This window comes from Microtus pennsylvanicus, chromosome 9 (assembly GCF_037038515.1).
Source record: "Microtus pennsylvanicus isolate mMicPen1 chromosome 9, mMicPen1.hap1, whole genome shotgun sequence".
NCBI classification, from domain to species: domain Eukaryota; kingdom Metazoa; phylum Chordata; class Mammalia; order Rodentia; family Cricetidae; genus Microtus; species Microtus pennsylvanicus.
Window position 1 is genome coordinate 53,078,819 of NC_134587.1, and position 14,092 is coordinate 53,092,910.

At 51.6% G+C, this 14,092-nt stretch overlaps 1 protein-coding gene across 16 annotated transcripts in view; it reads left to right on the plus strand.

The window, feature by feature from the left end:
* Nucleotides 1–14,012, plus strand: part of Dennd1a (DENN domain containing 1A) — a 545,127-nt gene extending 531,115 nt beyond the window's left edge. For 8 of the 16 annotated variants that reach the window (XM_075986076.1, XM_075986075.1, XM_075986078.1 and 5 more), the window contains 3 exons: nt 8,250–8,378; nt 10,825–11,083; nt 11,820–14,012. In XM_075986076.1, coding sequence (XP_075842191.1) covers nt 8,250–8,378; nt 10,825–11,083; nt 11,820–13,004 — 1,573 coding nt within the window. In that variant the 3' untranslated portion in view covers nt 13,005–14,012. Of the gene's footprint in view, nt 1–3,260; nt 4,714–8,249; nt 8,379–10,824; nt 11,084–11,819 lie in introns of those variants that run through there. The other 8 variants (XM_075986082.1, XM_075986085.1, XM_075986079.1 and 5 more) reach the window with 4 other exon arrangements.
* Nucleotides 14,013–14,092: the final 80 nt, after the last annotated feature.

Consider the following 14,092-nt stretch of genomic DNA (forward strand, 5'->3'; position numbering starts at 1 on the left):
TCAGTGCCGTAGAAAGATATCTGTCATGTGTGACTTGGTGAACAGGAACCGCACTGCCTCATCCTCCTGCCAGAACTGCACCCCAGCTCCTGGGTGCAGTTGGAAATTTTCTAGATGGGGAAAGCTGTAAATGCACTGGCTGGATGGACAGTCTGCACTGAGTAGAGCCAGAGCTCACACTGCTGACAGACAGCAGTGTGTAGTTACATTTGTCTCAAGTGTGCTCCAGGCCCCTGCACCAAGTCCCCAGAAGATGAAAATAGACCAGAAACCATTGCCAGAAGCATTTGCTGAGAACCATGTCCAAAGCCTACATCTTAGAACACTCTGCACCTCCTCTTGTCCAGTTGCTCCCCTTCACTGGAAGAGGCAAGCTGCTGTAGCACTGTGGACATGCCTCCCATTCCTTGTTGCTGGATCAAAACAGTTGAGTCTTTTGCCTCCTATACAACCCAGAGCTACCCCAAGGATGGAGTCATTCATTTGCACAGAGGCCTGATGCATGAATGGGCTTCCCTGTAAGCAGAGATTATTCGTTCATTTCCTGGCTGCCCAGACCTGAATAATAACATAGAAACCATATCAATCACAACATTGTTTGGCCAATAGCTTAGGCATATTTTTAGCTAACTCTTACACCTTAAATTAACCCATAATTCTTGTCTGTGGCTTGGTACCTTTTACCAGTGAGGCATTCTCATCTTGCTTCCTCATCATCTGGGTGACGACTGCAGACTGAGTCTTTCCTCTTCCCAGAATTTTCTTATTCTGGTTGCCCTGCCTATACTTCCTGCCCGGCTACTGGCCAATCAGTGTTTTATTAAACAAATACAGGATACAAGACCATTGCCCCACAATACTTCCCCAAGGTGGCATCTCATCCCACCACCTCTGAGGCTCCATGGCTTCTCTACCACCTGCTTTTAATACCATACCTGAAAGTATCCACAAGAGTCACAGGTGCATACTAAATTAGGGGCACATGGCCTCCCCTCCCTCCCCTTACCTCTTCAGCAACTGCCAGTCTAGTCCTCCAACACCCTGATGTTCTCCCAGGACCACACGCTTTCTTTAGTGTGCCCCAGTCCCCAGCATGAGCCTGGACATCTCAGTTGCACTTACAGACACGTGTTTATGGAAGTGTGCATGTGGACACACACACCCACTCTGAGCTTCTCCAGGGCAAGAGTTGCATATTTTTCTTTTTTTCTCTGTGTAGCTTTAGAAACTGTCATCCTGGAACTTGCTCAGTAGACCAGGCTGGCCTCAAACTCACAGAGATCTGCCTGCCTCTGCCTCCCAAGTGCTGCAAGTTGCATATTTTTCAACTCTGACTTTGACTCCCAAACCAGTGCTTATCCAGCCTTCTGCTCAAAGGCATTTCCTAAATGGAGGATCATGGGAATCGGGAAAGGCGAATGCTGTTGTTCACTGTTCACTAGCCCTGGAGATACAACAGGTGCCGATAAACAACCACAAACTCCTGACAAATACCTACTGTGTGCTGGGTGTGCGTGGAATGTGACTGTGAAGCTGTCTGCCTCACGTGAGTGTGACTGTAGCACCTCACCTTCTCTGACCCTGACAGAGCAAGTCTCCAGGATGCCAGCTGGCCTGGGCCCCAGGGGGCAGGGGCAACTATCTTGGTGCTACCCCTTGGCAGGCTGCCAGCACCCACTGCCTGAGCAACCAGAAGTCCAAACACCTTCACAGAAGGTTACAGACCCAATTAGCAGAGCAAAAAGCCCCTGGCCTGACTCCCCACACTCCCTAGTGGATTCTGGGTGGTAGAGACAAAGAGAAGCCAGAAACCAGATGAGGAGCTAGAGCTAGGACTTGAAAAGCAGGAACCAACAGCCACCCTCATCCAAGAGTGTACAAACTGGGGGTGTCTCTACCACAGCTGACAACAGAACATGCCCTAGGACTGACAGTGACCAATGACAGCAATAACCCTTGTTTGCTTCAGTGGCTATGACTGAGTGAAAAGGAAAGCTGGACTCAGACATCCGTACGTACCCTCTCCCCACACACAGGGAGGACATCATGCACTGTCACCACAGGGACTTTATTCCCTCTGCAGAGCCCTAGGAGTCACCTTTCATTCATCTCTAAAGACACTGCCAGCTTACCTGAGACCCCAGCCTCTTACACATCCCGTGCCTCCCTGAGCCCAGCCAGTACTGTGTGCACCCCTCCCAAACACAAAGGAGCCAGGCCTCTAGCACTGGAACAACTTGTCCTGAGGCTATCACACAGCTAGGACTGCCGTGAGTACTGCCCCTTCTTCCTGTGTGTGTCCCTGGTGACTTAGCAAGGACTTCTCAGGCCATGCTTGGACCCCAAGTCTGGGCCTAGGATATGGGCATTATAGAATTCTGTTGGAAGAAGGGATGGCCACACAGACTAAAGAATAACTTAGTGGAGACTGGAAAAGAAATGGCACAGCAAGCCTAAGAGAGACTGGCCAGCTTCCTGCTCCTGATGGTAACCCCACTCCTGGCCAGACAGTAGCTCAGCCTACCCAAGCCATCAGCCCTAATGCTATCCTGAGGCCCCCACCCCAGGTCCACCCTCTCCTAAACACCCCATCCTTGCTGCTTTTCAGAGGCACCTTGGGCCATCAAGCCACCCTTGCTCTGTTCAGGACGGTAGTGAGGAGTCCATACCATTGTCCAGGGGAGCCTCAGCCAAGAGCCTGTGAGCTAAGGGTATCCCTGAACCCCACTATCTCCTGGTAGAGCCAGTCTCCAAGGGAGTGGAACAGCAGGAACCATCACTGACAGCAGACAACCCTTGTTCTGATGGTGGTTGGGGATGGCAGTGACTTACTCTTCAGCAGATAACTATGCAGCTAGTTCCTGTGTCAGCCTTCAGTAACTCCCTCGGCACAACGGCCCTTACTCGAACTCTTGGGAGCAGCTCCAGGTCACCTCCAAGAGGTACCCCACCTTGCTTTCAGAGCCCCTTCTGCTTGTTTCAGCCACTGTCAAGCCTGTGGTTGGAGACTGGCCCTGGATCTTGGGGTTGGAAAGATGTGGGGACTTTCAGTAGAGTTAACTGGATGACACCCGTGTGCTGATATACAGCCTACAGAGAAGCACTCACATGGAAGGTAGCAGCCACCTCTTCAGCCCTGAGTCAGGATCCAGGTGCCTGGCATCAGTCTGTGAAGGGGCATTGAAAGCACCTGAGGATTCAGTATTTGCTAGGCACCACGCAGATCCCTTGGCCACTGACCATTTCATTTCTCTGCTCAGACCTTCAGGACGGCAGCAGCATCTCCATTGCAGAGAGCTCAGGGTCCAAGAAGATGAAGTGACTTTGCCAAGGTGTCTGGAAAGAAAGGGAAAGGAGGCAAAAAGTGCAGAGACTGGTCTTCTCAGTGCCTTTCTAAACGTATTACCCCACCAGGGCTGTGTCAGCAAGGGACCAAAGTCGCCAGGTCATTTACAAAGTGAAGCCCCTTTGTGCTGGAGTGAAAGGATTCTTCTGAAATGATCACGGTGTCCCTTCATTACCTCGGGAGACCAAGGCCTGGCTGATTTCCTCCCATCTTCATCTCAAGTGCATTTAAATGTCAATTAAATTGGAACATCTACATTTGTCAGCACTTCATTCTGGGCCAGCGTGACGTGCGGCTGATTTGTCCATACGATGTGACACATAAAAAAAAAAATTCAAGATGTAGATATTCCTCATTAAAAAATAAGTCAGCGCGATCCTGGAGCAGCGGAGAGCACAGAGCACACACCGCTTCCTGATGCCATGTCTCTGACATGGTATTTAAAAAGGAACAGCCTCGCCTGTCACCACTGTCATACACGCGCACTAACCAGAGACGCGTGAAACCAAACATTAGAAAGGGTTCAGGAGTCATCCACATGGGAACTCAGCTGCAGGGTAGTGGACGAGGCAGGGGCAGCAGGGGGATTATGGGTAGGTCCAAGCCATGATGGACAGAGCCTTTCTCTCATGCCGTGACATCACAGTCTTTGCTGGATAGCCAACTTCAGCAAGGCCTGCCTTTTCCCAGACAGCCCCTTTGTATGTCATAAAATCCAGGCAAATGGGGGGGGGGACAGACTGCAGGATAGTAGCTGAATTGGGTTAATGAGGGAAGAGGTACTTTTTTATATTCTGCCTTTAGCTAATAAAAAATTTAAGCCTGGACGTTTTCAATAGTTCATCCTTTATCCCTGACAAATATCTGACTGTATCTTTCATGGGAGAGCATGAGCAGCTGAATTTAAATAAGTTTGTTTTGAAACCTCACCTTTCATTAAAGTGGAAGGGGAACCCCTACCTCTTATTTCATTGTTTCAGCTCCAGGAAACAGGTGGCAGAACCCTGCAGTGTTTAGAGACAGACAGGCAAATCCGGTTTCCATTCCAGCTTCATACAGCTTCAGCTGCTGTGTGACCCCAGCCAAGAGATTCCCCTCTCTGAGCTTTGACTTCTTAGTCATGAAGAGTTAGTGAGAAACTGTACAGGACAGTGTATGAGTTCTTTGATGAGTTTTCACCATCCATGATTTCTAGACGTGACAAAGCTGGGGCTGACCAAATCCCATGGCACATTCCAACCCAGTGCCCTGTTCCTCAAGAAGCAGTGCTGTGCAATGAACACCTGAGCCTAGCCTGGCCGACAGAGCTGGCTGCATGAAGCTGGCTGCATTTATGGCATGTAGGGAACTCTGGGTGTCAGATCCTTGCCTTGCAGGACTTTAATGACACCAAAGTCCTGCCCAGCACAAAGGCTCTTGCTCTCTGTGGATGTGACAGACTTAGTGGCGGTCAGTCACCATGTGAACTGTGCCAGGGAAGAGGCCGGCCCATGCTTTCCGTGACAGTCAGAAGACATTCACAGTACATCTGAGGGTCATCAAGCACTTAGTTCTCTGTGACCCAGGTGAGAATTTATGTTCTCTTGTGTCTGTCCACAGTTAGTGCTGTGACCCTCAGGGCAGCCTAAGCTACATCCCCTGAGGTACTCCTGGTGTACTTATCCGCTCACTTCTCTGTCCTGCATCAGCAGTCCCAGTGCCTGGCCAGCACTAGGTTTGCTTATGCATAGGCAGGAAGTGGCCCTTGGGTAGACAGGTGCTCAGACAAATGAGGAGATGGCCAGACGGATGGACTATAGAGTTTGTGTGCTGGTTCTGCATGTTAGGTTGCTGTGCTTAGCAATCATAGCACTGCCCACCCAGGGCCCTCCACGCCTGTAGTCTTAACCTGGGTCTTATATACTCCATGTCTAAGCCTCTCAGAGGGCAGGTAGGGAATCCAAAGAAGGGGCATGCCTACCAGAGCTCTAAAGTGATGAAACGATCTGTGTGAAGTATTAGGTGCTCCGAGAGAAGCACCCCCAGCATGCTAGCTCTCATCCTTCAACTACTAATGCGGGTGAATAGCAGCAATGGTCAGACCCCTGGCCTCAGCCAGAAACAGAATTGCAGATTAACTGGGATCTATGATGCACCAGGACCCACAGCCAGGAAGAGCTGGGAACTTCTGCATTTGGGATGAAATTTAGAGACATACTAGGGATGACATTTGGGTCAGGTCTTCAAGATGGAATAGCAGTTAGTGTGCTGGGGATAGACAGACACAAAGCTAAGTGACAGAATGCCTGCTCGGAGATAGTTCTCCAGCTGAAGTGCGGTAGTGGATGGGAAGAAACCTCAGGGCTTGATCCTGCAACCCACCCATTCCCACCATGCACCTCAAGCTGCCCAGAGCGGAGTGAAAATGCTGGCCTTGCTGCCCGATGCCAGCTGGAAACGGCGCCGTGCTAGAGCACAGGGGTTACCCCAGCATCTGAGTATTTCTCCTCACCCCTTTTGCAGTGGATTAATCTGTCCTTTCTACTCAGCCTCATTGGTTATGAAAGCAACAGGAACCTAGTCTGTGTCAGGTCAGTTGAGCCGTGTTTCTTCATCCAAAGCGTTCTGCCACCAGCATGTTTCCACAGCCAATCTTTCTCCAGTTGTGGAAGAGCTGAGGTGTCTCGTCCTAGGTACCCAGGCAGCCTGGGAGTGGAGGCCAGCAGAACCCTGTTGCCCGACCACCTCCTGGTGCGTGATGCAGGGCTAGTAGCTTTCCCAGGAAGCCACAACTTCCACTGAAGTTTGGGCATGAGACTAATGGCCGGCCTCAGGAGCTAGGAAGAAAGTGAAGGCGCACAGCTGCAAGTGCTGGAGCCGTGGATGGCCCTGGGAGCTCTAGCGATGGAGATCACAGCACTGGCCACCCCAGGGCCCACCCCCCCAACCTCCTGTTCAGGCCTTTGTGAACTTGTTTCAAATGTGTTTCCCATTCCGAATAAAATCTGAGAGGAATTCCAGCACAGGGAGAGCAGGACCTGATACCTGTCTCCTCCGTCTCCCCAAACCTTCGCTGTCACCTCTTAGGGTTCTTCACAATGAGCCCAGCCACTGACAGGGCAGGGTTAGAGGCCTCAGCTGTCATAGTGGAGCCAGGATTTGAATCTGCCACAGTTTGGGCTCTCTTTTCCTGAACCTGTGGCCTCTCATGGGCACTGCTGGTCCGTACATAATTGCTAGGAGCCAGGTGTGAACTCCTTGGGCTGTGTGTTTGTTTATAGAGCTAGAGCACAGGTGGCTGGCAAGGGAGATATATTTTTTATAACAATGAATATTTAATTTCCACATCACAGATGAAAGAGATTCTCTGAAGAAGCATGCGAGGGAGACTCTAGAGTGGGCAGCTAATCAGAAGTGGTTCTTTCTAGGGCTGGCTTCCACATAACTTGCTTTTTCCTTAATCTTTCCCTGTTATTAAAGTAGGATATGCATGCTATAGAGAGAGAAAAAGAGGCAGGAGATGTGGCCACCCACAGTCCCACCTGCCATTACTGGAACCTAAGCACTTCTTTTCCAGTTTTTCTCTTGTGCGATTTTCCACAAGAAGATGAGGGGGGCTGCAATATCCTCAGAGAACTGATGCTAAAAACTGGGGTGTTCATGCCCATTGAAACGGTGTGGTGTTTGCAAAGACCCCTACAAACCCTCCGATATACTTCAACCCACCTCTAGGTTACTTTTTATAGCTAATCTAGTTTTCCTGATGTTGCTAGCTGGAGAGCTGTATTAGGGGATACCCTGACAGTGGAAACAGACTGGAGAGCTGTATTAGGGGATACCCTGACAGTGGAAACAGACTGGAGAGCTGTATTAGGGGATACCCTGACAGTGGAAACAGACTGGAGAGCTGTTTTAGGGGATACCCTGACAGTGGAAACAGACTGGAGAGCTGTATTAGGGGATACCCTGACAGTGGAAACAGACTGGAGAGCTGTTTTAGGGGATACCCTGACAGTGGAAACAGACTGGAGAGCTGTATTAGGGGATACCCTGACAGTGGAAACAGACTGGAGAGCTGTTTTAGGGGATACCCTGACAGTGGAAACAGACTGGAGAGCTGTATTAGGGGATACCCTGACAGTGGAAACAGACTGGAGAGCTGTATTAGGGGATACCCTGACAGTGGAAACAGACTGGAGAGCTGTATTAGGGGATACCCTGACAGTGGAAACAGACTGGAGAGCTGTATTAGGGGATACCCTGACAGTGGAAACAGACTGGAGAGCTGTTTTAGGGGATACCCTGACAGTGGAAACAGACTGGAGAGCTGTTTTAGGGGATACCCTGACAGTGGAAACAAACTGCACATGTTCAGTACAGATGCACGTTTTCCTTTTTTTTTTTCTTTCTTCAAGACAGAGCTTTTCTGTGTGTAGCCTTGGCTGTCATGGAACTCGCGCTGTAGACCAAGCTGGCCTCGAACTCACAGAGATCTGCCTGCCTCTGCCTCCCGAGTGTTGGGATTAAAGGTGTGCGCCACCACCCAAACATTTTCAATTTACAGCTAACGGAATCTATAGAGATGGAGCCTACAGGTTTGGGGAGGCCAATTGTAAAAGCAACAACTATGTCATGGTTTCAAATTCTCTTCATTGGCATTACGTGTGATGGGAAGGGCGCGTTCAGCCGGCAGTACCTGTACTACTTGCTGAAAGTGTTTTAGTACTTCAAGCAGAGAGCAGTGAGCATCTCTGGAAATGGGTAATCAAGTCAGACGTGCCTGGATGAGAGTTTCAGGCCCTTGACACACATGGCAAACCCAGCTTCCTCTCCACTTGGATCCATCCCAGTGGGCGCCCTGGGCCTTCTTCCCACCCTGTGCTCTCGTGGTGCCCTAACTGCCTCTTCTCTTCTCTCTGTCCAGCCTGGTAAAGCCCTTCCGACACTATGCTGTTTTTCTCTCTGAAGACTCCTCTGATGAGGAATGCCGACAGGAAGAGGCCCCGAGCACCAGCTTCACTGAAAGCTTTTTCTTCTCTGCTCCTTTTGAATGGTCTCTTCCTCCTTCCAGCTCCTTGGGTTCAGCCTGGTGACTCTTTGGGTGCAGGGGGGAGCATGGGGATTGGTACTGCTTGTTACCTTGGGGAGAAAAGTTCCTAGGTGCCAACTTGCAGGGTGTATGCCATATCTACAGTCCTGGTCTCAGGCTCCTGTTGTGCCAGCCCACAAGGCTGTGACAACAGAAGTGACAGGTAAGGCAGAAGCATCAGTCCCCTTTCCTTACAAGGGGACAATGGCTTCTTTAATTGGAACTGGTAGCCACAGTGAGTACAACTACAGATCTCCTATTTCTCAGTGTACCTTAGAAAGCCACAGAGACAGGAAGGCAAATGTAAGGAAAAAGCCAGTTTGGGTTGGAGGAAACGTGGGAATAGCAGCATGTCAGCCATGTGTGGTGATGTACACCCCAGTCTCAGGACTTGTGGGCTAAGATAGATAGATGGACTGTGAGTTTGAGGCTAGCCTGGGCTAAGATAGATAGATGGACTGTGAGTTTGAGGCTAGCCTGGGCTAAGATAGATAGATGGACTGTGAGTTTGAGGCTAGCCTGGGCTAAGATAGATAGATGGACTGTGAGTTTGAGGCTAGCCTGGGCTGCATAGCAAGTTACAGGCTATATACAAGACTGTGACTCAGGAAAAATAAGTGTGTGTGTGTGTGTGTGTGTGTGTGTGTGTGTGTGTGTGTGTGTGTTACGTTATGATCTACCTAGGTTTCTTAAGATTAATTTTATCTTAATTATGTTATTACCTAAGCTGCATACAAATTACAAACAATTTTTTTAAAGGAAGACAAGTAACCTTACATACAAATGTTCTTCCCAAGAGCCTCAGGGATGTGCCTACAACCTATCAGAGTGCTAGTGGCTGGCTCCTTCACATTGGGTGTCCCTCCACCCCACGCCTCCCACCTCTGTTCCCTAACCTCAAGTGCCCCGTGGCTTCATCCTGGACCTTCTGAGTCCAAAGCTGCCAGCCCCTTCTCCCACTCCCCACCACTGTTCTTTCCTAATGCCAGATGATGACAGTGTCCCCCTTGGTCCCAGGTACCTGATCTGTACATAAACCTTTTCAGTATATTCATTTTTTTCTTTTAAATGTTTGAAGAATTGGCTTTTCTGCACAGTAATGTCTGTGCAATCACAGATCTGATGTGTCCCTGATGGCTCTTTTCCTAGTCAAAACAAAGAGAGCTGCTGAAAGAACACACTCTTCTGAGTGAAAAAGCAGCTGCTCAGGTTCCCTGGTGACTGACACTTCCCTCTTTGATGGTGCTGGAATGGAACCCAGCTCCTCAGTACTGGACCAGTGTGGCCTCTAGGACACAGGCCACCCCGCCTTTCCTTATTTCAGCAGTGTTTAAAATCCCTTCTTTAGCCTGGACCTAGAGCCAGTTCGGACCAATGTGTTTAAAGGGGAGCCATTCCAGCCTAATTCACAACACAAAGGGTTATAAAGAGCTGTGTCCTTGTGTTTAGGAAGGAGGACTCCTTACCCCTTCCAAAGGCTCTTAGTTCCTTGGTCAGAGCGAGACAAGGACTCTGGAGACTGTCAGCCTTGGCTTCCAGCCCACCCCTCGCTGGGTGCTGTGAAGCACAGGGTGAGTTACTAAACTTCCCTGAGCTTCAATTTCCTCATCTGTAAGGTGGCATGGAAGTCCCAGACTGCAGTTTGATGGCTGCCTCCCTTCTTTCAGTGGGTCCTTGGTGTCAGCCTCCTTATGACCAGCAGGTGGAGCCCTCCACCCACTTCACCAGCACCCTATGAACAGCCAGCCTGACCCTAGAGGCAGGGCACCTCACTGACCAGCCCCCACTAGAGGTCAGAGCAGGTGCTGCCTCCTCACAGATCCATGGTGCCCGAGGCTCAATGAAAAAAAGAAAGGAACCAGCTGTTGGTTACACCCAACTCACCAGAAAGGTGATGTGCGGATACACAGAACACACAGCCATGCATGCCATAGGTGGCTGTCACCAGCCTCTGAGTACCCTCTGTACTTGTCCGTGAAACCACACCAACAGGGCTAAGATTAACAAGGTCAGGTGACTCATCCAGGTTCCTACGGCAAGAGATGGAACCAGGGCTTCTGAGCAGCCATGCATGCTCTGGACCTGAGCCTCTGAGGCTAAGGTTGGAAGCAGATGGGACAAAGACATGCATATGCCCACCTGCAATGCCACCTCGCCTCCAGTCCTGCCAGGTTTGAATGTGTTCCATACAAAGACCTTGAACTCTGGAACACTTTAGGGTCTCCTCAGAGCAAGTGAGAGCCACAGCATCCTGCCCAGAACACCAAGCATGCTGAAGACCTACCTAATCCATCCCCCAAAGAACTGCCACACATTGATCCTAGGGCCTGGGCACTCTCAAGGGCTAGGGCCATTTGCTGCTCCCATAGATGCTCTGAAGGAAAATCCAGCTGGCTTTGTCTCCTCACAGGCCACAGCCATACCGGACATTGAAAGAATCGGACAGCGCAGAAGGCGATGAAACCGAGAGCCCAGAGCAGCTAGTGCGGGAGCCCCGGGGGCCTATCCCTGCCCCACCTGACCGAGCTGCCAGCATTGACCTTCTAGAAGATGTCTTCAGCAGCTTAGACATGGAAGCAGCAATGCAGCCACTGGGCCAAGCCAAGAGCTTGGAGGACCTCCGGGCCCCCAAAGACTTGTGGGAACAGCCAGGGAGCTTTGACTACCAGGTATGCCCATGGGTGCCTCGTGCTCATGAGGTAGGTCCTTCAAGTCACAGTGGAGTAGAAGAGATCAGGGAGACACCACTCCAGCACCCCTACTCCAACCCTGCCCCATTGCAAGCAGCATATCATGCTACCAGCTGTCATGGGGGAGGGTGCTAGCACAGCAGGGAGTGTCTGCCTGCCTCTGTCCTCAGCTCAGAGTGTGTGCTGCTGCAGGGCTCCTTGGATCAAAAAGGATTGTGGATTGGCTCTCCCGATGTGACTATCAGTTTCCTCCTCTGGGATCCAGATTATCCCACCTGCTGGGAATAAAGCAGCTCAGGTCCTGAGAAGTGCCTAGGTCAAATAGCAGAGGCTGAGTCAGGACTCAGGCTCCTTTCCTCTGGTCCATATACCTTTAACCAGGCCTGGAGCCACCCTTGCCCTTATGAGGGTCATCAAAATTACCACAATCTCTAAACAGCAAAAATGCCCAAACCATTGTTAGGTGGCCCACAGATAGAGATATTTTCCTAAAACTATTTGACAAGCATAGGCTTTTGTCAAAAGAGCAGAGCTTCCTCTGGATTCCGCTTGTGGGTCAGGCTTGGACTTGGAATCCAGATAGGCCTGGGTCCCTGCAACTCCTCCCCATCCCAGGAGCCACATGTCTAGCATGCAGGAAGGGTTGGGGGTGGATGGACTTTCTACTGTTGCCTGGGCCGGCCTGTGGTCATCATCCCTCCCTCCTTCCCCACAGAGGCTGGACCTGTGCAGAAGTGAGAGGGGTCTTAGCGTGGCCACAGCCTTGAAGCTTACTCATCCATATACAAAGCTCTGGAGTCTGGGTCAGGACGACATGGCCATCCCCAGCAAGCCCTCCACCACCACCCCTGAGAAGCCCTCAGCTCTGCCTCACAGACCCCAGAAGCAGGACGGCATCCTGAACCCCAGCACCAAGGAAGAGGCTCCCACCCAAACTCCAGGCAGCATCACCATTCCCCGGCCACAAGGCAGAAAGACCCCTGAGCTGGGCATCGTGCCTCCACCACCCACTGCCCGCCCAGCCAAGCTCCAGGCTGTCGGCGGCCCACTTGGTGACTCCTCTTCAGAGCAGCTCCAGATGGACCAGCAAAGACAAGCTGCCCTGAGCCCAGCCCTATTGCCGGGGCTGCTCCCCAGTGCTGTCCCCCAAGGCCCCATAGAACTTCTGCAGCCACTCAGCCCAGCCCCAAGAGCTGCAGGCACAGGCAGTGATGCCCTGCTTGCCCTTCTGGACCCACTTAACACAGCCTGGTCAGGTAGCACCATCCCACCACATCCTGCCACCCCTAGTGTGGCTGCCCCATTCACCCCCCAGCTCAGCTTCCCTCCCACAGTGACACCCACCCCTTTTGCACAGCCACCACTCAATCCCTTTGTCCCATCTCTGCCAGTAGCTCCACCCACTGTGTCCCTGGGCTCTACTATACCAGCCAGGCATTTGGGGACACCTCCAGCGTCCCTGGGGTCAGCATATACACCTAGCGTCTTATTGTCTGGTTCTGGCTTTTATGGCCCTCACAGGTCTCAGCCCAACCTATCTGCCCTCTCCATGCCCAATCTCTTTGGCCAGATCCCCATGGGTGCCCACACTAGTCCCCTACAGCCACTTGGCCCCCCAGCTGTTGCCCCCTCCAGGATCCGAACATTGCCTCTGGCCCGCTCAAGTGCCAGAGCTGCTGAGGCCAAGCAGGGGTTGGCCCTGAGGCCTGGTGAGCCCCCACTGCTGTCTACCAGACCCCCCCAGGGTCTAGAACCAGCCCTGCAGCCTTCTACTCCTGCACAGGCCAGAGACCCCTTTGAGGATTTGCTACGAAAGACCAAGCAAGATGTGAGCCCGAGCCCAGCCCCAGCCTCCACCTCTGTGGAGCAGCTCCGCAGGCAGTGGGAGACCTTCGAGTGAGCAGGCCTATGCCACCGTCCAGTACCGTGCCTCCCTCTGTCCCATTTCTGACCAGGTTTCACTGGGGCAAAGGGACTCTCACTGCCCCCTCTCCTTCACAGCCCATCTCTGAGGCCTGACCCTGGAAATGGTACCATCCCAGAAGAGCCACCTGCCCCCCACCTCAGCACCCTATGTAGGGTTTGCACTAGAGGTCAACTGGGCCAACCATATCCCACCGCCTTCCTTCCAGTTACCCAAGAGTAGGCAAGAAGCTCAAGCCCTCTCTCAGGCCCAGTTCTCCTTTACCAGGCCCTGCCTTACAGGGCACATGTCAGTAATGGCCGTGTGAGCACATCTTTGGGGACACAGGTGTTTGAGGGGTTAAAGTGGCCACTCCTGGGATGACATTTCCACGTGGCGGGCATTTCCAAACATCTCTAGCAATATACTCTTTCCTAACCACCAAACCTGAGTTGTTCCTGGGGGCCAGGGGTCTGGGGACTCGAGCTCCAAACCCAGCTCCAGCCAGCCCTTTCAGGGTTTGGGAACACCAGCAACTCCCCATTATAGGAGAAACCCACAAATCTGAGTGTTAGCTCTCTGCCACCCTCATACCTCTGGGCATGCCAATCATAGCTCAGGCTCGGCCTCTTGCCACTCGGAGCGTTATAGGCAGAGCTGGGCAACAGTGACCCAGATTCCAACTCCAAGGACAAGCCTCCTGCACAGACAAAGGGAGAGGCACAGCTGTTTGAGCTCCTAGGTCAGGACCAGTTGGGGCCTCAGGCCCCTCAGATTCCCCATGAAGTAAATAAATGTGGCCTCTAAGCCTGAGACAGGTGGGGGCCTGGAAGCCAGCCCTCTCCAGTCTCCAGCTTCTCGCCAGCGCAGAAATTCCTGAGGCCAAGTCACCAAAGTTATGAAATGTTTTGTTATTGTTTCTTTGATCTTGCTTTTCCTTCGTACCTTATTGATTTTGATGAATCTTGAAAATTGATTCCTTTCAATAAATCAAGGTAAAACACAGCCTAACCATTTAAGAAGACATCAGGGACATGCAGGAAATTGTGTCCATTTGACCTGACTTCTCATTTCCTGTGTGTGAA